This window comes from Pristiophorus japonicus, chromosome 2 (genome assembly GCF_044704955.1).
Source record: "Pristiophorus japonicus isolate sPriJap1 chromosome 2, sPriJap1.hap1, whole genome shotgun sequence".
NCBI classification, from domain to species: Eukaryota; Metazoa; Chordata; class Chondrichthyes; family Pristiophoridae; genus Pristiophorus; species Pristiophorus japonicus.
The window spans coordinates 131,274,986-131,299,918 of record NC_091978.1 but is presented as its reverse complement, the minus strand read 5'-3'; the positions used below and the strand labels follow the sequence as shown (position 1 = coordinate 131,299,918).

Sequence of the window (24,933 nt, the reverse complement as noted above, 5' to 3'; positions counted from 1 at the left end):
GGTTATTTAAAGTCACTTAGTGCACTATTATTATTTTTTAATTCTTCTCGGAATGTGGGTGTCACCAGCATTTATTGTCCATCACTAGATGCTCTGAGAAGATGCTGTTACAACTGAGTGGCTTGCTAGGCTACTTTAGAGGGCAGTTAAGTGTGACCCACATTGTCAAGAAAATGAAGTAATTTGCAGATCGGACCGGGCAAGGACAACAGGTTTCCTTCTCTAAAAGGACATTAGTAAACCAGTTAGGTTTTTATAACAATATATCTGCTTTTTATTTATTTATTTTTTTTTTAAACTGAATTCAGATTCTAAACTTTATGGTGGGATTTCAACTCACATAGATTGTTTGTCCAGGCTTCTGGTTTCCTTGTCCAGCAACATAACTACTACACTACAGTACCATTAATGTTGGCTATATGACATCAATTACAGTATAAATGCACTTAAGTGCTTTAAGTATGATCCCTGACTTACTGTTAGGAAAACTGTTGCTGGACACCTGACTCCCAAGATCTGGGCTTCATCAACATATATAGCTGTATGCCCTGAACTAGTGTTCCAAAGGCAGAGTTGGTCAGCACAGGGAGACTGGGAGCTGCAGTCGGCTTTCGGAAGGAGTGGCGGGTGGGGAGGGGGGAAAAGTGATGTACATTGCTCCTGACAGGTTAGAATCATAGAAACTTGCAACACAGAAGGAGGCCATTCGGCCTGATATTTGGGGGAAATTTCTTAGAAGGGTTTCCAATGCAGTGATATGGGAAACGTGTATTATTTAAGAGTACAGCTGTGTTTATTTTAAATAATATAGGTTCCCTCAGGTCACTGAATGGCAAACCCTTTTAAATAATTCCGCTCAGCTGCCACTATCAGTAGCTCCCATTGTCTTGACCAGCCCCTTCCCTATCCTGATTGTTAGTGCTTGGATACCTCTTTCAAAGAGCCGGTACAAACACAATGGGCCGAATGGCTTCTTTCTGTTCTGTAAGATTCTATACTACATTCTCTGTAAATAATGCCCAACACCATACCTTATCAGATTCTCTTTTTGTCTTCACTGTTGCTGGTTCACTGGAGAGAATACAATACGGAAAGAATATTAGATATATACTCAGTGATAAAAATCATTCCGGTTTCTATCCCCAGCAAATAACATGCATTCGATATGATTTTCAGTGCCTCATTTTTAATCCTGTGAACAGGCATTTAGTTGAGAGACTAGATAAACTCATAGGACATACAAAAAATCCCCATGTGCTATTCCACCAATTAGGTCAAACAAACAACTATGACAATGGCATATCCTTATTTAGATTACAGTGAATCACTGAGAATCATTTGTTTTCTATCCATTATTGCATATAATCCAAACCACAATATGTCTCAGTTTATTACATAGTATTTACAGCACAGAAACAGACCATTCAGCCCAACAGATCCATGCCAGTGTTTAGGCGCCACACGAACCTCCTCCCATCCTACTTCATCTATTCCCATCAACAAATCCTTCTATTCCTTTCTGCCTCATGTGTTTATCTAACTTCCCCTTAAATGCATCTATGCTAGTCGCTTTAACTACTCCTTGTGGTAGCAACTTCCATATTCTAACCACACTCTGGATAAAGAAATTTCTCCCGAATTCCTATTGAATTTATTAGTGACTATCTTATATTTATGGCCCCTAGTTCTGGTCTCACACACAAGTGGAAACATCTTCTCTACGTCTACCCTATCAAACCCTTTCATAATCTTGAAGACCTCTATCGGGTCACCCCTCAGTATTCTCTTTTCTAGAGAAGAGCCCCAGACTGGACAATCTTTCCTGGTAAGTATAACCTCTCCATTCTAGTAAATCTTTTTTGCACCTTCTCCATCCTTTTTAGAATTATGGGGACCAGAACTGTTTACAGTCCTCCAAGTGTGGTCTAGTCAAGGTTCTATATAAGTTTAGCATAACTCTTCTGCTTATCAGTTAAACTCCTCTAGAAATGAACCCCAGTGCTTTGTATGTCTCACATGGGTCAGCACCTGCAATTAATAAATTATGACTCACTGGACAAATAACATAAGGTATAGGAGCCTGAAATATATGTTCTATTAAGTCTAATTATCTCTTGGAGAACATTAAAAGCTATATTGCAGAAACAGCTTTTATTGTTTAAGTTTATGTTCAGTTACAAAATTAACATTTTAATTGACATAATATATCCAGAAGTCCCAACAGTTTCTTGCAATGCTGCAGGATCAAACTGTACCTTCATTTACTGAATGCTTCATAAATTTAGTAAGTTTCTCTGATAAGTAATTTGTATGGTTTGTCAAGACAGGAAAGCTGTAAATGTAGTTTAATAATCTTGAAAATTGAAACGTCTTTCATCTGGGTCTGCACTTGGCCCACTACTAAATATAGTAGGCAAAATTCCCACAGGGGATAATTCAGGCCTATGATGCAGAAATACACTTTGCAATTCATTTCCATGCCTTGGTTACCTGACTTATCCCTTTTTCGAACATGGGTCCCCAATCCTTCGGTACAATTTCTGTTTCCAAAGAAATTTTGGAAAATTAAGGATAATTATTTTGTTGGTTTTATTACAATCCACCTCATTATTTACAATGTAGACCATTTGGATTTAGTGCTTTATGATGAACCCCTTTTCTACTGATACTTTCATATATTTATTTGTACTGTGTAATTATTCTTCCATACTGTCATGCATTTCCTCTTTTGCTTGCCTCCTCCATCATTAGTGGTCCACATTTTCTTTGACCATCTTGTTGCTTCAGAGGTATTTGTAAAATACTTTGCTGTTAGTCTTTATACTAATCACCAGTCTTTTCTCAAAATATCTCTCAGCCCTCCAAATTTCTCTTCTTCGCTTTTTTCTACATATTTTGTATTGCCCCTGCTTTTCTTCTGTTATGAAAGTAAAAGGGAGGTCTCCATAACTATGTGGGGTAGGAAGGTCCGCACAAAGTTGAACAGGACACCAAGGCTGTGCACCTCCGATTTAGCCTGGGGAAGCAATCAAGGTTGATAGAGTTGAACCCGAGGCATGTAGGTGCTTTCAGTTGCCAGAATGGACAACTTTGGTTTTACCAAAGTTGAACTGAAGCAAATTTCAGCACATCCAAGATTTGATGTCTGGCAGTCAGTCGGAAAGAATGGCAAGTCTTGGGAGTCAATTATGTAAGGCAGAGAAGTAGAGTTGGGCGTCGTCAACAAACATGTGGAAGCTAACCCTTTTCTTGAGAGTGATATCAAAATGAAGCATAAAAATTTAAAAGGAATGGACCAAGGATTGTAAATCAGAAATGGCCTTACGGCCATGGAGAAACTGTCATTGGAGATGTAGTCTAATGGTCCCAACACAGTTACAACAGAGATGGACTCAGAAGGAGGTGTGGAATAGGATGGAGTGATCAAGTGTAAATAAGGTACGAAAGCGTGTGAAGCTAATCATGTGAGTAAAATAGCAATCAAAAAGCAGGCATCATCTATTAATACAAAAAGAAACAAGGTCTCAGAAGAGAAGGCTGCTAGAAAATGAAAAACACCTTAGAGTAAGACACAGCTAATTCTAAAGACACCACTGTGTATCCCGGTTTAGAAAGAACTCCTTCAAGTACTGCACAGAAGAGGCATGCTCGATTATGTGCTAAACTGCGGGAGTGGGGCTTGAACCCATAACTTTCTGACTCAGGCAAGAATGTCATTAATAAGCCAAGCAAACACTTGAGAATTATCTATATAATAATAATAATAACAGACAACATGGATTTTGATGAGAAAGATGTACAGTAAGTATAAGTCACAACACCTGTGGAGGAGAAGAATGGTCAAGTTCAGCATACCTGAGAAAACTCTGACTTCTTTGAGGAAGTGACAACCCAAGTCTACTGTTTCAAGTCCCATGATGTGGTGTACCTCAACATCCAAAAACATTTGAAAAAATTCCACATGAAATGCTAGCATTTTAAATCAAAACTGAGGGGATTCAGGGTAATCTCTGGGAATGGATAAAAATTGGCTTAAGGATAGAAAACAATTAGTACTTGTTAAAGGGGTTATGTCATAGTGTGGAAAAGTAGCGACTAAGGTATCTATGATATCATGTCTATAATGGGCGGGCTTGTTATCACAATCCTACCTCAGCCATTTAGTTGCTATTGCACGCGTACACCCACTGTCTGTAGTTTTTGGACATGTCATTAAGTCACCACGAGCTCGGCCCCACCACAGATGGGAGCATAACTTTTATTAAAACCCCCAGGACATGGACGGTCTTGCCATGGAAGTCACATTAGTCATAGAAGGGGATATGCAGTTCCAAAGTGTATTGTCTCCAACAAGATGCTTGGTTTGCATTTTCTTCCCCAAATTCTTGTACTTGATTTGATGGATGCACTTTCTGGGGTTTCACTTGATTACGTTTAGTGAAATTATGCATGATTTTTCATCAGGTAGTTTAAACACATTGGATAAATAGCACATTGTCTGTGGAAGAAGTTGATTGGTATATGGCTTTTCTCATTCTGTGTTAAGTTCTTAATCCCAACCCAGTTCCTAGTGGATATGAGTCCACTGTCCATGTGACAGCAACTGATCAGATCAATCCGATCATCATAAAAGTAAAAGAACTGCATTTATGTCGTGCCTTTCACAATCTCTGTATGTCCTAAAGCACTTTTGAAGTGTAGTCACTGTTGTAATGTAGGAAACGCAGCAGCCAATTTGCGCCCAACAAGGTCTCACAAACAGCAATGATATACTAAACAGAAAATTTGTTTTAGTGAGGTTGGTTGAGGGAGAAATATTGGCTGGGACAATGGAGAGAACTCCCCTGCTCTTCTTAATATACACAATTAATGCAGTATACTTGTCCTGACTTCAAGTGCTTTATTCTAAAATTGGGTGTAAATATATTCTACATCCCAACATGTCACTTAGCAAGTTCATAATTAATCAATATTTAGCACAAGTGTTTTTTTTTATTCAAGTAAAATTTGTTATAAATCTTTCACCTCAAGAGCCCAGGTGTTCCATTTCCTGTTTATTTAACCCCAGCATTAACCCCTCTACTTTAAATAGGTTAACACTAGCATTAAAATGTCAACATTAAAATAACATCAGTCGAAAAATCTAGGCTGGTAAGACCTCACAACACAAAGAAATGTGTGATATTCTGCTTATTACTGAAGGCAAAATGACAGCTTAAAGTACATCTTTCTTCCTCATACTTGCAGACTCCACCCACAAATATTACCTTAATTATAAAATATATACACCTTTTAAGGATAGCTGTGCCATAGCTAGGGAATACAAAATTATTTTAGTCTGCATTACAGACGATTTGTTTACTATTTACTGCAGTTTTACATTCTGAAAAGTAACTTTCACCAAATGACTTAAAACATAACTACTGCAGTAATAATAATTTTAAAAAACAGACCCTTTCCAACAAAGGTCACCAACTTATAGTTCTAGGCACCCACTGGTACATCATCAAAATGGTCATTCTTCATGTATAAGCCTAGACAGTAAGTGTTGTCAGACTGTTCAATCAGGAGGCACCATAGCCAACTGCAATCATGCCCTCATTCTGTAAACCTTGCTGCAATTTCCTTTTCCTAGTCCTGGGGCGCTGTAGCTCCCAATCTGCCATCCCGGCTGAGATCAGCTAACTCAACACAGACCACAGGTCATGTCCAAGACCGCTCTTGTATAAAAAGCTCAGTTTCCACCCCGACTATTGTATTCACTAACTGAGCCTTCAGGGGAGCCAAGAACAGCGAAATAATAGGACTCACTTTTCAACAACTGGAACAGAGCTTAGCCGGGGGTCATCCTTCAACAAATCATGACTGCTTTTGCTTTTTCCTTTCATACTCTATGAAACAGAAGTGTACAATTTAATAACATTTTATCGATCACTTTTTTAAAAAAAAAGAACGGAGTTCGATGAATAATATATTAAAACAGACAACTATGAAAAATGGTACAGGACAAAGATATGTTATCAATATATTTTAGGCTGTAAACAGATACAGCTGTCACCCAGCACCCATGTTTCTTTGAAACTAATTGCATAAAAACCTCATTGAAATATGGAATTACGTAACAAAAATTGGAAAAAAGTAATTTCTAGCTCCTGCAATGGTTTAGCTACTTAAAGCAATGAGTAACTGAACCATACAAATTCCCACTCTGTAATGAGTTCACTGATCTCAGTTGCTTGGTTAAAGTCTCCTTTGTCTAGTGGCAATTTCTTCCACTGCTGCCTGTCCAGAGTACGATACTGGACTCTGATTGGAGTATCATTTTGCCTTACATCCAGCATAGTGTCATCTGCCACAGTTGATGTTTCTGGGCTGCTTCTGCAACAAAAAAGTATTTTTGTGTATGGACAGGTCGTTGGCCTTACTCACAACCCCCTATCTTTCGACCCGTCTGGCTTGGATGGCCCTAGTTATACTTCTGCCAGCATAATATGACAGAGCTATGATCCCTCACAGGGCAACACTGAAATTAACCTCAGTCCCCTTGCATTAAAAAGAGGGTAAAATACACTACGGTTCCCAACAGTTATCCAGTGGCTCTTGCTGAAAGTGCACATGTGTGGACAGGTCAGGTGACCACAGAATCATGGTCATTTGTGAAAAATCCTGCCAACACCAATATATTTCACTGACCACTTAGAAACTGTACCAAAAAGGCACTCAGTACCCCTGGAACCATACTACAAGCAAGGAGTCAACATTGTCAGGAGAGACGAAGGAATGACGTTTAAAAAAACAACAAGCTTCCGTAAACATAAAAGAGACTAAACAAAAATTAAGGGGGTTAAAGGTTAGCAAACAAATCGGACCTTATAAGGAAAATAGACAAATTAATTAAATTAAATTGACAGTGTCAGCTGTGGCTCAGTTGGTAGCACCCTTGACTCAGTCAGAAGGTTTTGGGTTCAAGTCCCACTCCAGAGACTTGAGCACAAAAATCTAGGCTGACATTCCAGTGCAGAACTGAGGGAGTGCTGCACTATCTGAGGTGCCATCTTTGAAATGAGACGTTGAACCGAGGCCCCGTCTGCCCTTTCTGGTGGATGTAAAAGATCCCATGGCATTATTTCGAAGAGGAGCAGGGGAGTTCTCCCCAGTGTCGTGACCAATATTTATCCCTCAACCAACATCACTAAAATAGATGATCTGCTCATTATCTTTTTGCTGTTTTTGGGAGCTTGCTGTGCGCAAAATTGACTGCAGCATTTCCTACATTACAACAGTGACTACACTTCAATAAGTACTTCAATGCCTGTAAAGTGCTTTGGGACGCCCAGTGGTCGTGAAAGGCGCAATAGAAACGCAAGTCTTTCGTCTTTTTTTAATTTCCAGGGGAGAAGGAGGAAAGATTTATTTTAAATAACAAGCTTGACTTGTGACAAATAATAAGTGACAAAGTGGAGCATCAACAAGTTATGCCACTACACTGCTCGAGACATAGCAACTTTACTCTGTATCTCAACTCCAGCAACAACAATTAAAATCAATTCAGCAGCTTTTAACAACCAAATATGTAAAATCAGATTACCACCTGACTAACTCTGTTCACTTCTTCTTCTTCCTCCTCTGCTTCTTCTCCAAAGGAAAGTAAACTGAAATTTCTGAAACAGAAACAGCCAGCAATTAAAAGTATTTTCTTAATATGATTTGACATTTTCTATATTTCTTAACATGACCAGCTCCTACTAAAGGATATAGGGCTAGAATTTGCAGTGGCTCACCGCCTAGTTTCTTGGCGGTATTGGTCGTTTTGGGCGATAACCGGGTCGGCAAGAAATTGCCCAGCTGAGTTACGCCGGCGGTTTCAAAGTACCGCTGGGGAGCGGACCGCCGGCGTGCACCGTCCACAGATCGCCATGGTGTGATATCTGGCTCAGCGGTGACCCGTAGGTAAGTATAAAAAAGAAAACGTCTACGAGAATCAGGAGAGCTGGGCGGTTGGTGAGTAACTCTGCAAGAAAAAGGTAAGTAATTGGTTTTTTAGTAATTATTTTTAAATTCTGTTGTGGTGATTTAAGTTAAAAGGGTCCGGAGAATGTTATGATGATTTTTTTGTATTGTTTTTTGAAAAAATATTTTGAGCGTTTTTCTCCTCCTCGGCCCACAACCTTGGGGTAAATTTTAGTAAATTTATTAATTAATCGCTCATTTTCTTTAAGAACCGCCTAATCGACCCAAAATTCACTTTTTTTGCCGAGAAACGGGATGCAACGCCCATTTTTTCGCCGGCGATAATCTTGGGAATCTTAGCGGTCTTTTGAGCAGCAATCGGGCGCTGGTAGATTGTTAAGAAATTCTAGCCCATAGTCTTTTTTAATACTTGTTTACCTCTCATTTACAGAAAAGATTTAGCAGAGACACAATGGGCTCAATTTTGGCCAGGAGTTGTTCCGTTTTTTTTTTGAGTAACTTGATTTTTCTGGTTGAACTTAAAAATCCCCATTTTCCCCAATCAATTTGCACCAGCGTAACTGAGTTAGTTACGATTTTTTTAGGCTAGTTTTTTTTTTCTCAAAAAGGGGCGTTACCAGCTTGGCAACTTGGCCAGCTAATAGTTACTCCATTTATACTTAGGCCAGCGTATGTGGCCACTTCAGAAAACCCTTGTGGAGAGGTAAAGAAATCGGCGCAGGTAGGTACATCGGAGGCCATTCGGCCTGGGATAGGAGCGGGAAGCGGAGAGGACCTGCACCTAAACCACCATGCCTTACAAACCACCAAACCTTGCAAACAAAAAGTACTAAGAATTCAATAAGAACTAAAAAATTGAAGTAAGTCCTACCTTCATCTTCAAACTCGGACCAGGAAGGCAGCGGGCCGGCCGGTGCGAGGCCACTCGGCCAGGGGCGGGACAACACACCGGGAGGCCACTCGGCCAGGGCTAGGGGCAGGACAACACACTGGGAGGTCATTTGGCCAGGGCTAGGGGCAGGCAGGAGAACTGATAGAACTCACCGGCAGGCAGGAGCACAATCAGTTCTCCTGCCCACCCCTAGCCCCTGTACTTTGTCTCTAACTAACAAGTTCTGCAATCGCATTCAGCCAGCCTCAAATGATAGGAAAGTAAAAATAGAAGCTCGACACTGCAAAAAACATTTGCTCAACCTGACGGTAGTAAGTGCAACCAGTTCCATAAAAGGAGAAATATATTCCATTCCTCAGCCTTTATCTTAATGCACAAATAAATTCACCAAGATACTCTGTCATAAAACTATAGGGTAAACTCAGCAGTCCCACACTCTGTGAGGAGCCATGCTCAAAGGATTTCCTTTGAGTACAGCCTGGAAGCCACTCGGCCTGGGCTAGGGGCGGGCAGGAGAACTGACAGAAATCACCGGCAGGCAGGAGCACTATCAGTTCTCCTGTCCGCCCCTAGCCCTGACCGAGTGCCGTCCCGGTGCGATCGAGCTCTTTGAAATACTAAGAAGAACATCGCCACGCTCTGAAACTGACAGAGAGACCTACTGTTGTTGCAGACTCACAGCGCTACTGCTCTTGCGCAGACATCACCAGCGGTCTGCGCATGTGCAGACGTCCCAGCACATTTTCCAGCGCAGAACGCTGGCTCCAACCCAACTCAACTGGCCACACTGCGCGATTGCACTGAAGAGGCCGGACAGCGGCCAAAGTGGCAACAACATTTTTCAGCGCACCTCGGAACGTAGATAAGAGGCGCAACTCCCGGTAAGTGCGCCGAAAAACGAGCTCGGCCAAAATTGAGGCCAATATTCTAACTGCAGCCTAACCACTGATTTATATTTGTTTAGCATTCTTTCTTTGGTTTTGTTCTCTATACTCCCTAGTTATAAAACCTAGGACCGCATATGCTTTTTTTTTTATAAACAACTTAATCACCTTGTTCCCCCATTATAAAGATTTGTATCTCTGAATCCCAAGTTTCTGCTCATCTGTTGCTTTTATAGTTTTACTATTTATTCCTTCTCATTCATCCGCCAAAATATACCAACTTAGATTTGTCCGATTCTAAGCTTCCAAGTGAAGCTAGTGAAGATTAGAGATAGCACGCAAACTGTTTCAGGTAGATGCCATTCAGACAGCCTCAAATAGTAACCACTGTAGAAGTGTGAGCTCTGACTTATCATGAACCTTACCCTATCAAGGAGTTACAGCAGGATATAACTATAGCAGTTTACCAACCTTTGCTTGCAGTGGGTTTACTTAAAAAGTTTTCCTTCCAAAGGAGACATACCAAATTCATGAAAATCTTATCAACCTAAAAGGCTAGTTCTTCTTTGAACATATATAAAAAACATTAAAATCTGAAATAAAAACAATAAAACTAAAAGTACAAGCCGATCTCTCAGGATCTGAAGGGGGAAAAGAAAAATTGACACTTCAAGCCGAGATGAAGGATCTCAATCAGAAACAGTAACCAGTCCTCTTTACAGATGCTGATGTACTCTTGTTTGTACTACTGAAATAATATTTCACTTTCATGAGGGGACCAGATACAATTCTGAAACTCCCAAGACTAATTTTGGAGATCTGATTGTCCATCGGAATCTGGAGATTCTCCATATATGGGTTACAGATGTGCCAGTGCTTGCTGGGACCAGGACAATTATGATGTTTTCCATTAAGTGCAAGCTTTGTTTCATACATCATATTTCTATTTTATAAAATACACCTGAGCTCTTGTTAATTCAGTCCCTGCTGTTGGATTAGACAGCTGATGCAACTTCAATACATTACTTTTCAGCTACTGACTCAGTTTGATGATTTTAATTTTTGGAAGAACTATTACAAAACCATCACTGCAAAATGATGTCCACGAGTTACATCTAGTACAAGATCAAGGATGTTATGATGAATCTTTATAAAACACAGATTTGGCCTCAACTGGAGTACTGTGTCCAATTCTGGGCATGGCACTTTAGAAAGGATGTGAAGGCCTCAAAGAGGGTGCAGAAAAGATTGATGAGAATGATTCCAGGGATGAGGGACTTCCGTTATGTGGATAGATTGGAGAAGCTGGGGTTGTTCTCATTAGAGCAGAGAAGATTGAGAGGCGATTTGATAGAACTATTCAAAATCATTCGGGGTCTAGACAGAGTAGAGAGAAACTGTTCCCATTGGCGGAAGGGTCAAGAACCAGAGGACACAGATTTAAGGTGATTTCCAAAAGATCTAAAGGCGACATGAGGCGACCTTTTTATGCAGTGAGCGGTTAGGATCTGGAATGCACTGCCTGAAAGGGTGTTGGAGGCAGACCCAATGGTGGCTTTCAAAAGGGAATTGGCTAAGTATCAGAAGGAAAACATTTTGCAGGGCTATGGGGAAAGAATGGGGGAAAGGGACTAGCTGAAGTGCCCATGCAGAGAGACGGCACGGGCTCGACAGGCCGAATGGCCTCCTTCGGTGCTGTAACCATTCAATGTTTCTACGTGTCCAAAGACAGAAATGTCCGTCCTCGTATTTAAAAAATTGAAATAGAAACATGAGGCACGTTTTTTTTTTAAAACACAGAAATATTTTTTTAACATTTCCAAAAAACGAGCACTTAGCTGCTGAAATAGAGAACGAGTTTGAAATTTGCTGTATGCTTGTTGCTCTTCATTCAATAAAAGCACTGAAAAGCATTCTATACCTTTGACTCCAATTTTATTCCAATTCCAAGTATTGCAGACTTTTTCTTTAATTGTGATGCTAATTGACTTCAATAAAGCCCCAAACTCTAGTTTTTAGAATCCAAAAGACAATGTTTTCTACAATCCAATACACTCTGAGAAGATGGCACATTTTTATCCTGAACTGTGCACAGCACACACTACTTTATTTCTCACTTAATAAAGTTAATAAAGCGGGGGGGGGGGAAGGAAAAAGTCACATCCAAGATCGAAGTTTTCAATTAAAGTATGTAAATATAGCTCTATAGCTCAAAAATATAAAGAATACTACTCAACATGCATACCAATGACAAAGGGTTTACACAAAGGGTTTAGAAAATGGTAACAAGATTGATAAAGATGTTTTTTTACTTTGTGCCTTTGGAATGAGTTTTTTTCACGTCTTCCTCTCTCTTCTCCTTTTTGTGTTTTTTCAATACTCTGGGAACAATGTCATCAAAGCTGTTGTGCAGCACCTAGGAAAATATTTTGATAAACGTTTAGCATAAAAACAAATATTTAGAAACAATGAATTTACTTTTAAATACTTTCAATACTATTATTAGGGCTGAGGTCAATCTATAAATGGTAGAGAAAACCATTGATTCAAGGTTATATCTGGCTTTCAAACATTCCAGAGATGTAAATATTTATACACATGCATTCTAACATAGAAACAGACGGTACCGTTATTTACGTAAACATTTATTGACTCACTAATTTAGGAATGCATGATCACTAATCATATTTTTCTGCAGGACAATGAAAATCATAGTGGCTACAACAATGCACTACTTTTCATAGCATGACATTATACCTTAGTTTCACTGGTATGCACTTGAATCAATGGCCTGGAAATCCCAGCCTTCCCGGGTCCGTACGGACCCGGGAAGGCATCGCAAAAGCCGGTTTTCAGCGCACAATGCACATGCGCTGAAAACTGGCTTTTCCGATTTGTCAAGCTCCAGATCCTCCGTATCCCCAGGACATTCGCATGGACAAGATTGCAGTATTTACCCATATCTTGCCCAGTGAATGTCCTGAAAACTCTTGCGCCTGATAAAAGCAGGCGCATAGCCACTTTTACAGGCGTAAGAGTTTTAAAGCACACAAAAACATTGTAAAATAAAATTTTAAAAACACATTTTATTGTTAAAAACCCTGCCCACTAAGGTAAGATAATTAAATTTTTTTTACATCGGAAAAATAGATATTTTTTTTATAAGACATAAATAACTCATTTAAATTAATGTTAAATATGTGGTGTATTTTTTATTTTTGTTTTGGGTGTTTGGGGGCTGTTTCTCAATCACAATGAGAATTCCAACTTATGGAGCTCCCATTATATGAATGAGAAAATACTGTACCTTGATTGGCTGCCCAGAGCCATGTGACTGCAACTCCAACTTACATCCGTCCAGATGTGCACATGCTCCGATGCGCAGTGAATGAAGGCCTCAGGACCAGGATCTCTAGTGGGCGCAGCAGGAACAGGTTTTTTAAACTTTAACTTTTTCAGTCGATCGCCCGTAGGAAGCAGCTGACCAGGACTTCGAGGCCTTTAGAAATTGCTTGCATTCACAAATTACACTGGTGACATCAAGTGGCAGAAAATTGCTATTGCAACTTTTTATAAAACATCTTGGATATCTGAAGTTACTGCATGTGAATGTGAAATTTATTTCTAATCTAAAGTGACGAAAAGAGAGAGGTTCTGTTCTTTTCCTAAAATTAAGATGGCAGATCAGAGCCACGATCTGCAGAGGCAGCTAGCTTATCCTGTGACCTACTGTTTAATTATGACATGGTTATGAAGTGTAGATTTATGCATAACAATCAAGACAACAGTTAAGCACATGTGATTGTGGGCTCTTGCAGTTGAGCAAACAAGTCAAGATCCACATTAATAGTAATTATTTCTTACACCATTTTAAAGAGTTCACATTCAGCCATGAGGTTGTAACAATGCATTTACTTTTAAAATAATCTACTTTAGATATCAAAATAGTAATGAGCCTTTTATCTGCTATTCTGAGATCAAAGAAATGTTCAGTTTATAAACTGGAGGATGTTATTGCTGAAGGAATTATCAATGGTACCCAGAAAGAGAGTTAATCTGATTAGTCCTTTAAAGGAAGGGGTTTGTTACCAAAGCAAAGGTGGCGAAGGATGGAAGTGACAAGGTGAAGGACCTAGTCTGCAGCAATCCTGAATCTTTCCCTAGAACATTCATCATAGGCAGTCCCTCCAACAAGGATGACTTGCTTCCACACCAAAAGGGCGGAGTTCACAAATGTTTCAATGAAGGACCCGATATTCCAGTCCTGAACTCCAATTGAGCGGGTGGAAGATACCGGTGCATGGATTTTTTTTTTAAAAACATGTGGTGACCGTTGCACATCAGCCACCACACGGTCTTTATCCAGTGGCCAGGGTTAACCAGGACGACTGGAGATCTGCTCTGCTGCATGGACCAAGTGCGTGCACACATCGCAGTGTGGGCTGGCCCGTGCTGCCCCTGGGCCCTCAGCTGGGCCCTGTACCCTCATTTGATGCACCTCCGCCACGATCTCTCACCGCTCCTCCGCCACAACTCCCCACAATGTCTCATTATCCTCCTCTCTGTTCACTACACTTCCAAGTTTTGTGTCATCTGCAAATTTTGAAATTTTGCCCTGTACACCCACATCCAGGTCATTAATATATATCAAGAAAAGCAGTGGTCCTCAAACCAAACACTGGGGAACACCACTGTATACCTTCCTCCAGTCCAAAAAACAACCGTTCACCACTACTCTCTGTTTCCTGTCATTTAGCCAATTTCGTAACCATTTTGTTGAATGCCTTTTGGAAATCCATGTACACTACGTCAACCACATTACCCTCATCAACCCTCTGTTACCTCATCAAAAAACTCAATCAAATTGGTTAAGCACGATTTGCCTTTAACAAATCTGTGCTGGCTTTCCGGATGGACGGGCCTTGGAGTGTATGTCCACAGATCCTTAAAGGTAGCAAGACAGGTCAATAAGGTAGTTAAAAACGCATATGGAATGCTTTCCTTTAATAGCCAAGGCATAGAATATAACAGCAGGGATGTTATGCTAGAAGTGTATACAACACTAGTTCGGCCACAGCTTGAGTACTGCATCTTCTTCTTAGGCAGTCCCTTGGAGTCGAGAATGACTTGCTTCCACACTAATATGAGTTTTCAAGTGACTAATGAGACCAATGCGGGATCTACAGATGAGGCAGATGCTGGTTGAAGGAACGGGTGGGTGGGGTGCTTGGGTTGTCGTTCGCTCCTTCCGCTTGGCTTCCTCGTGCTCCCAGCGGAGAGACTCGAGGTATTCGGTGCCTTCCTGGTTGCTTCTCCTCCACTTTAAGCAATCTTGGGCCAGGGATGCCCAGGTGCCATTGGGGATGCTGCACTTTTTCAAGGAGGCTTTGAGGGTGTCCTTGAAGTGTTTCCTCTGCCCACCTGGGCCTCGCTTGCCGTGTCAGAGCTCTGAGTGGAGCGCTTGTTTTGGGAGTCTAGTATCGGGCATGCTGACGATGTGGACCGTCCATCGGAGCTGGTCGTGTGGTCAATGCTTTAATGCTAGGGATGTTGGCCTGAGCGAGAGCACGGACTTTGGTGCGCCTACCCTGCCAATGGATTTGCCGGAACTTGTGGAGGCAGCGTTGGTGGTACTTCTCCAGTGCTTTGAGGTACCTGCTGTATATAGTCCATGTCTCTGAAGCATATAGGAGGGTGGGTATCACTACTGCTCTGTAGACCATGAACTTGGTGCGGGGTTTGAGATCCTGGTCTTCAAACTCTCTTCAGGCGACTGAAGGCTGCACTGGCACACTGACTTCATCATCGACGTCTGCCCTTGTTGACAGTAGGCTCCCAAGGTATGGAAAGTGATCCACGTTGTTCACAGAATCATTATACTGTGTGGCGGGGGCAGGTTGGTGGAGGACCTTTGTCTTACGGATGTTTAATGTAAGGCCTATGCTCTTGTATGCTTCAGGTGAAGGTGTTGACGATGGCTGGAGTTCGACCTCAGAGTGTGCCCAAACACAAGCATTGTGTGCATACTGCAGTTCAATGACAGAATGGGACAACTTTGGATCTGGACTGGAGGAGACGGAGGTTGAACAATTTCCCATTTGTTCTTTAGATTTGCTCCACTCTGGCGGGGAGCTTATTGAGGATAAGATGGAGCATGGCAGCAAGGAAGATCGAGAAGAGCGATAGTGCGATGACACAGCCTTGCTTGACCCCAGTCCGCACGTGTATTGGGTCTGATCCATTGGTCAGGATCACGGTTTGCACGTCATCGTGAAGCAGGCGGAGGATGGTGACAAACTTTTGAGGGCAGCCGAATTTGAGAAAGACACTGCATAATCCCTCATGGTTAGCAGTGTCGAAGGTCTCTGTCAGGTCAAAGGCCATGTACAGAGGTTGATGCTGTTCCCTGCATTTTTCTTGGATTTGACACGCGGTGAAGATCATGTTCATTGCGACTCTGGGAGGAGCTCTTCAGCCACTGGGAGAAGTCGATTGAGGAGGATTCTTGCGATGACTTTCCCTGTGGCAGGCAGCAGGGCAACTCCTCTAATTACCGCAATCGGACTTGTCCCCTTTCTTGAAGTCACGATTACAGCGTCTCTGTGATCCCCTGGCACACTCTCCTCCTTCCAAATAAGAGTGAGTGAGTTCATGGATTCGTGTCAATAGTGCTTCTCCGCCATGCTTTAGTACTTCGTGGGGATTCCAGCTGCTCCTGAGGCCTTGTTGTTCTTGGATGGCCTTTTCAACGTCATACCGAACTGGGGTTATGCTGAGGTGGTGGTGGGTAGCATGCTGCGGGTTGGAGTCGAGGACAGTCACAGTAAAGACAGAGTCTTGGTTAAAGAGATCGTCAAAGTGCTCCTTCCAGCGGGCACTGACTGCCTCTCTGCCGCTAATGAATACCTCTCTGTTCTTGACCCTCAGTGCGTACAGTTCTGGTCACATTACAGGAAAGATGTGATTGTGCTAGAGAGGATAAAGAGGAGATTTACGAGGACGTTGCCAGGACTGGAAGATTTTAGCTATGAGGAAAGATTGGAAAAGCTGGGGTTGTTTTCTTTGGAACAGAGGCGGCTGAGGGGAGATTTAACTGAGGTGTATAAAATTACTTCTTCATCAAATGATTGTTCCAAAGTTCTACCAATACAGGCAGGAAATTAATAAATTAGCCCTCTGGATTGTTTTCCAAACTTTTGAGCTTATTGATTGTATTATGTAGTACATGCCCTTTTCTCATGCTTTTCATCATGTCATTTAATTTGTAAATAATTAGGTATTTTAGCCTATGGGAGCTAGCTGTGCATAGAATGGCTGCTGCGTTTCCAACAGTACAACAGTGACTACACTTCAAAAGTACCTAATTGGCTGTAAAGTGATATGGGACATCGAGTGGTCATGAAAGGCACTATTTAAATGCGAATCATTCTTTTTTGTACCAATCTGTTCCTCGATGTAGTATTTTCACTTTCTGAATTGATTGACGACATGAGAATCGTACATAATTTCCAGTATTTAATTTACTGCAGTTAGGTTAATTGTTAGCCCCAAGCCATGTTGCCCTCTCCAAAGGCAGAACTCTGAAGAAGCACATTTCCGGTTTATGAGTGACAAAGTCCAATCAATTATGATCAGTCATTAAGGTTATGATGGAGCGTGTAAAGGGTAAGAGAATCATTCGAGATGAAGGAAGACCTGTGGGTTACATCTACCTACAAGGGTGTGCAGCTACACAACGATGATCCTAAACCATTTCTCCATTGGTTAAAGATCCCAGACAAAATCCAAAAATTGGCCATCTACTCCTGAAGGTTTCAGTTTTCGATAAAGGCAACGTCAAGAGGATCACCCCTAAAACCTTATGAAGGTCCAGAAACTCGTAATAAGCCACAACCTGCCATACGTAATCCTCACAAAAACAAAATCCAACTTGATCCTTTTTTGATTAACTCCAGACCATCAGATTAAATGCCACAATATCTGAAGAACAATCTTAATCACTGATATCAGGAAGATTCCTTTAGGATTCCCCTTCTTGTGGATAGGGACCACAACTGCACTCTGGAAAACCAAATCCTATTCTTAGGCCTCAGAAAAACAGCTACAAGGCAAACCAGCAGTTCTTGACAATAATATCTCAGTGTTCAAACAACTTATATTTATATAGCGCCTTTAATGTAATAAAACGTCCCAAGGTGCGAGTTAACAAACAGGTGGCAGAATTTTTGATGACCTCAAGTTTATGGAGGGTAGAACTAGGGAGGCCGGCCAGGAGTGCATTGGAATAGTCAAGTCTAGAGGTAACAAAAGCATGGATGAGAGTTTCAACAACTGATAAGCTGAGGCAAGGGCAGAGACGGGCGATGTTACCAAGGTGGAAATGGACAGTCTTAGTGATGGTACGGATATGAGTTAGAAAGGGAGTTTGTGGCGTGAACCGGAGACAATGGCTTCGGTCTTCCCGATATTTAAATGGAGGAAGTTTCTGTTCATCCAGTGCTGGATGTCGGTCAAGCAGTTTGACAGTATGGAGACACCGGAGGGTTCAAGAGCGGTGGTGGAGAGGTAGAGCTGGGTGTCATCAATGTACATGAAAAAACTCACGCTGTGTCACCGGACAATGTCACCGAGTGGCAGCATGCAGATGAGAAATAGGAGGGGGCTAAGGATAGATCCTTGGAGGACACCAGAGGTGATGGTGCGGGAGCAGTAAGAGAAACCATCGCTGATGATTCTAGGGCTACGGCAAAAGAAAGGAATGAAACCAGGCGAGTGCAGTCTCATCCAGCTGGACGATGGTGGAGAAGCGTTGGAGCAGAATTTTGTGGTCAACCGTGTCAAAGGCTGCAGACAAGTCGAGAAAGACGAGAAGGAATAGTTTACCTTCGTCACAGTCAATTAGGATGTCATTTGTGATCTTGGTAAGAGCTGTTTCGGTACTGTAAGCAGGGGCGGAATCCTGATTGGAGAGATTCCAGGAAGGATAGGCACAGATATGGGAGGCAACACGTTTAAATACTTGGAGAGGAAAGGGAGGTTGGAAATAGGGCAATAGTTTTCAAGGATAGAGGGGATCAAGCGTTTGTTTTTTTGAGGAAAGGATTGATGATTGCAGATTTGAAGGGGAGGGAGACAGTACCTGAGGAAAACCCTTAATAATATCCACTAACATGGGAGCCAGAAAGAGAAGTTGGATGGTCAGCAATTTAGTAGGAATCGTGTCGAGAGCAGGAGGTCAGTCTCATCAACGAGATGAGCTTTGAAAGGGCAAGAGGGTAGATATGCAAAGTTAGGGTTAGGGCAGGGGGAAAATGGAGAGGAAGTAAGGCCTGATGGGCTAGGGGAAGAGAGAGAGAAGCAGTTGAATGGATGTGCTCCATCTTTTTAACAAAGAAGTCCTTGAGCTCCTCACATTTATTGTTGGAGTTGAGGGCAAAGGAGGCACTGGAGGATGGTTTTAGAAGACAGTTAGTGGTGAAAAAAAGCCTGGTGTTATCTATGCCTTCCTGGATGATCTTGGAATAGTGGGCAGTTTTAGCAATGGCGAGCAGGACCCAATAATGCTTTATGTGATCCAGCCATATATAGTAACGGATGGTTAGACCATGTTGTCCGCCAGACACATTCAAATCTGCGTCCCATAGACTTAAGGAGCGGAGGTGAGGGGTATACCAGGCGGAACGACCAGTGTGAGAGTGCAATGATTTTAGTGGGGACAAGGACATCAAAGGTGGTGGAGAGGGTGTGATTTAACAGATCAATAGTTGCAGAAATGTCATGAAAAATTGTAGGCCAATGGTTAGATAGTTGGGAATTAGAAAGTGTTGTAGTAAGAGATTTGAGGGAGTGTATTTTCCAGGGGCTGGCACAGAAAAAAAGTGGGGTTTTAGGGGGCGGGGAGATAAGAAAGGGGAGTATGGGAATCAAACCCACACAAGTGCTCATTTCAGGAATTTAGCATAAATACCATCCACACCTGCAACTCAAACTGGACTGGACTGGCTTAGTGTCCTGCAAGGAAGGGACCTGCCACCCTTACCAGGGCTGTCCTACATATGACTCCAGACCCACACTACTTGGTTAATTTTTAATGCCCTTAGGGCTACTAGGAATGCGCAATAAATACTGCAGTGACAATGTTTCCCACACCCAAAGAGCTAATAAAACAATTAGAAAACCAGAGAGGCAAAGGGGTGGGGGATGGCAGTTGGAGAAAATTAATTAAATAAAGATAGGACGTTGTTGAGGAAAGTGAATTAAAGATCTAGGCTTCTCTGGGGAAAATTAATGAAATACAAGGCTAACTGGCAAGAATGAGGAGGAGCAGCACCAACAACTAGCTTTTCCCTCAGATTACTGCAAGACGACAAGAACAGTGGAAGCAAGCAACAGGGCGACGTTACTGCAAAACCAGTGAGGGAGGTAGGCCGACGAGTGATTGAATGAGTGAGGACAGCTCAATAGCAGTAGGTAGAATGGCCCAGCAGCCAAGGAATCCAGTTAATAAATGGCAATGCTGCCACTAAACAGAAGGTCCTGGCAACTGGAGCAGGTCCCACGTGCCAAATCCATGCTACTCGCCAAAAACAGGAGCGGATGGTGTGGGGAGGGGACAGACAAATGAAAGCATGGGTTTCTCATGGCCCCAGAAGCAAGATGGAAAATGCATTGCTACAGAGCCACCCTGCGGCGAATGTTAAGTACTGCAGTTACAATTGGCACAAAGGGCTCAAGTTCAGTTGATTGACGGTAACAACCAGTGACAACATTAAGTGGCATAAATTTATACCTTCACAACACCAGATACATAAAAACAGATTGATGAATCGGTAGAAGAACTGTATCCAAAAAGTACTTCTAATCTAATGACTATGGACTCCATATTTAAATTTGGCAATATACAAACAATTCAAATATGAATTTCAAATTGGTCATCTCACCTCTGTAGATTTAATCTTATGAGGGCTGATTGGTCGCTCATCTTTATCAATTTCTACTTCCGCTAATCTTAATATATTATAAATAGTATCACCAGTCACCTGTAAAAAAAAACTAATAATTTTCCCACCTATAATCAAAACATGATTATCTTATTAGATTCTTATTCAACGTACTGTAGATTAAATTCAGTTGCATGGATCAGTAAAACTGTTATAACTTGGAATGTGATTTACATTAACATACACATTGGTATATAAAATGTATTATTAATGTACACCTTCAACGCTATAAAATATATACATACATGCACACTCAAAAATCAGAAAACTGGCTATAATTTTCTTTAATGCACTTATTGCTCTTTTATTGTTTTAGTAAAAGTAAAAGAACTTTGTTCCCAACCCATGACCTCAAACTGGCATTAAGTTCTGCAAAGTGATGAGCGTTTTGTTGGGGGTGAGTTGGCAGTGGGGAGTGGTGAGGTGGCAGGGGCACTCAGGGTAGGGGATACAGAAGTGGCATTGCCCAGTAGAAAGCAGCAGAGGAAATGAAGCAGGAAGGAGAAAGGCACAGGCGTTCTGAGCAGGTCCGGAATGAAGGAAAATAAGACATTTCCCATCACCGTACAAGTTTTTAAAAAAGGCTTTCCATGATAGAGAAAGATAAGCACAAGGAGAGAAAATAAAGAAGCGGCTACGTGAAGATAACAGAAACAAACACACCCTCCGACTTACTGTGAGCAACTGCAAAAGTGATCCACTATATAAAACTCTTGCATGCTTGCCATTAGGCCCCCCTAGCTCCATCTCCAAAGCAATTACAGAAGTCAACAATTACAGCACAAGTAAAGTATAAGCTTTGAGTAACAGAGGCTTGCGCCAGCTTTTTGAGAAAACCCATTTGGAAACCAGCTATGGCAGTGAGAAAAGCTGCTTTCCCAGCAATAACTAGGAACTGGCTTTAAGCGAGTTACTATGAAAAGCATCATAACAACTCAAACTACTTAAAACTGGTTCCCAGGCACAGCCGGCAATGTGGCTTTTCTCACTGCAGAGCATAGGTTGAAATGAACTGGTGATCAGGCAGGGACAGCAGCAGGTAAAATGAAGAAAGATCACCTCTTGAAGTGAGGGATAGGCTGGCTTAGAGATTGAGCAGCGGAAGAGGTGACAAGAGAAAGTAGAAAGAAGCAATGAGGGGGTGGAGGAAGTGTCAGACGACAAACCTGACTTTCACAAGTCTGGGATGGCTAGCTCTGGAGAACTGTGCCACCTTCCTTGGAGATAAAGCTAGGAGGGCTCACCGGTAAGTATGCAATACTTTTAATACAGTTAAGCCTACATAAATGAACTGATTAAAAAATAAAAATGTTTGAGAATAAAATCTTCCTGCATAAATCCCGTTTCTATCTTTTCCAATGGTAGCTCTCCCTGTTAAATGAATAAAACGTTTACATGAATTGCGAAAGTCTGGATTTATTCACTGAAACGTTATACCTGTACTGCCTCGCTAAAGCCGACATGTAAGCCATTTTTGCCAATTTATGTATTTAACTCTTTTTACAAGCGTCTTTGTCTGTTGTGAAAATCATCTAGTCACTAATTCAGTGATGTTTCAGTCTTTTTCACCTTATCAGCTGCTTGGGCTCAGGCACTTTTGGTAATCAATGTGACAACCACATCATCGGCTGCCGATGCTCAAGTTTGGCGATGCTTATAGTTTACTCATGTTTCAACAACACAAAAACCTTTTGGCAACTCATTGTGGGTCACGTCGATTTGCAACACCAGGTTTCTGATTGGTCCCCTTGGAGGACAAGACACAATTTGTCAGCAATGTGTAATTTGATCAGAATGTGGAAGTCCAGTTGTGGCACGGCTGGAGTGCTGAGCTTTTTGCAGTAAAAACATGAAAGTATTCTTGTTAGTTTGAAACATATGGAAGTAAATAAGTGTTTCAGTATCAAATTAATCCTTACATCTTGAGAATGAAAGCCTTATTGACTCAGAACACATTCAAGTATTTTAATTTGTGTTGCGAGCATGTCAGAGCACTCTGTTTAAACATAACCTATTGTAAATAATATGTTATGATTGTTGTTATATATGTAAACTTGTGTACACTCTGTACAGCCATCAGAGGGCTCATCCCCTGGAGTCCCAAGGGATCCCATAATCCCTTGGGAGCACAGGTATTTAAGGAGGCCTCACAGGTTGCAGAGAGACTCTGGAGACCTGCAATAAAAGACTATGGTCACACTTTACTTTGAGCTCACAGTGCTCAGTCTGACTCTTTCTCCATACATAACAACTGGCGACGAGATACAGATAGAGAACCCAAAGATGCACAGAACAGTGCGCATCCTGGGGAAATTCGCGAAGGGAGATGACTGGGAAACTTTTGTGGAGCGACTCGACCAATACTTCGTGGCCAACGAGCTAGACGGGGAAGAGAACACTGCCAAACGAAGGGCGATCCGCCTCACCGTCTGTGCGGCACCAACATATGGCCCTCTGAAGAATCTGCTTACTCCAGAGAAACCCACGGAGAAATCATACGATGATTTCTGCACACTGGTCCGAGAGCATCTGAACCCGAAGGAAAGCATTCTGATGGCAAGGTACCGGTTTTACACCTACAAAAGGTCTGAAGGCCAGGAAATGGTGAGTTATGTCACCAAGCTTTGACGCCTTGCAGGACATTGCGAATTTGAAGGACATTTGGAGCACATGCTCAGAGACTTTTTCGTACTTGGCATTGGCCACAAAACCATACTTCGCAAACTTTTGACTGTAGAGACCCCAACCTTGAGTAAGGCCATAGCGATAGCCCAGGCGTTCATTGCCACCAGTGACAATACTAAGCAAATCTCTCAGCACACGAGTGTTGCTACAAGTACTGAACAAAGTGATGTTGTTTTCAAATCGCAACATACAGGGCAGGTCACACATGCCTGCAGCTGCACATCCGCTGATGTCTCAGAGTCCACCATCAAGGGTGCTGAATACAAGGCCATTAATACCTTGTTGGCGCTGCGGGGGTGATCATCGTTTCCATTCATGCCAATTCAAAGGGTACATTTGCAACGCCTGTGGAACAATGGGACACCTCCAACGTATGTGCAGGTGAGCTGCAAATCCTGTTAAACCTGCAAACCACCATGTTGCAGAGGAGGACAGGTCACGACAAACCAGAGCCTCAGACCGAGGAGGCAGAGGTACATGGGGCGCACACATTCACCACGAATTGTCCCCCGATAATGCTGAATGTTGAACTAAATGGACTCCCGGTGTCAATGGTGCTGGACACGGCCGCGAGCCAGTCCATCGTGGGCAAAAAGACTTTCAAATGGTTGTGGTGCAGCAAGGCCTCAAGGCCAGTCTTAACTCCAATTCGTACGAAACTAAGAACTTGCACAAAAGAACTGATTCCCGTAATCGGCAGTGCTACCGTAAAGGTCTCCTACGAGGGAGCGGTGCAAAAGCTACCACTCTGGATGATACCAGGCGATGGTCCCATGCCGTTCGGCAGGAGCTGGCTGGGAAAGATATACTGGAAAAGGGCTATCGCCCGCTGACGACATTTCATGTGCCTAGGTCTTAAACAAGTTCCCTTCGCTGTTCGAACCAAGCATCGGGAAATTCCAAGGAGCAAAAGTGCAGATTCACCTAATTCCGGGGGCGCGACCCATCCATCACAAGCAGTACCGTACATAATGAGGGAAAGGGTAGAGATCGAGCTAGACCAGCTGCAACGAGAGGGCATCATTTCACCGATCGAATTCAACGAGTGGGCTAGCCCGATCGTTCCTGTCCTCAAGGGAGACGGCACCGTCAGATCTGTGGCGATTACAGAGTAACTATCAATCGTTTCTCCCTGCAGGATCAATACCCACTACCAAAGGCCAACGACCTCTTTGCAACGCTGGTGGGAGGAAAGACGGTCACGAAGCTGGACTTGACCTCGGCCTACATGACGCAAACTGGAGGAATCATCGAAGGGAGTCACCTGCATCAACATGCACAAAGGTCTTTTCATTTACAACAGGTGTTCATTTGGAAGTCGATCAGCGGCGGCGATATTCCAGAGAAACATGGAAAGCTTACTGAAGTCGGTCCCGCGCACCGTGGTCTTCCAGGACGACATCTTGGTCACAGGTCGGGACACCGTCGAGCATCTGCAAAACCTGGAGGAGGTTCTTAGTCGACTCAACCGCGTGGGGCTCAGGTTAAACGCGTTCAAAGT

General features: G+C 42.4%; 1 protein-coding gene across 2 annotated transcripts in view; it reads right to left on the bottom strand.

The window, feature by feature from the left end:
• Positions 1–24,933, bottom strand: part of cwc27 (CWC27 spliceosome associated cyclophilin) — a 349,321-nt gene that overhangs the window by 279,847 nt on the left and 44,541 nt on the right. Inside the window, exons 5-9 of one of the 2 annotated variants that reach the window (XM_070869343.1) lie at positions 20,688–20,786; positions 12,060–12,163; positions 7,592–7,661; positions 5,812–5,891; positions 1,032–1,071 (exon numbers count right to left, since the gene is read on the bottom strand). In XM_070869343.1, the coding sequence (XP_070725444.1) occupies positions 1,032–1,071; positions 5,812–5,891; positions 7,592–7,661; positions 12,060–12,163; positions 20,688–20,786 (393 nt within the window). The remainder of the gene's footprint in view (positions 1–1,031; positions 1,072–5,811; positions 5,892–7,591; positions 7,662–12,059; positions 12,164–20,687; positions 20,787–24,933) is intronic. The other variant, XM_070869351.1, reaches the window with a different exon arrangement.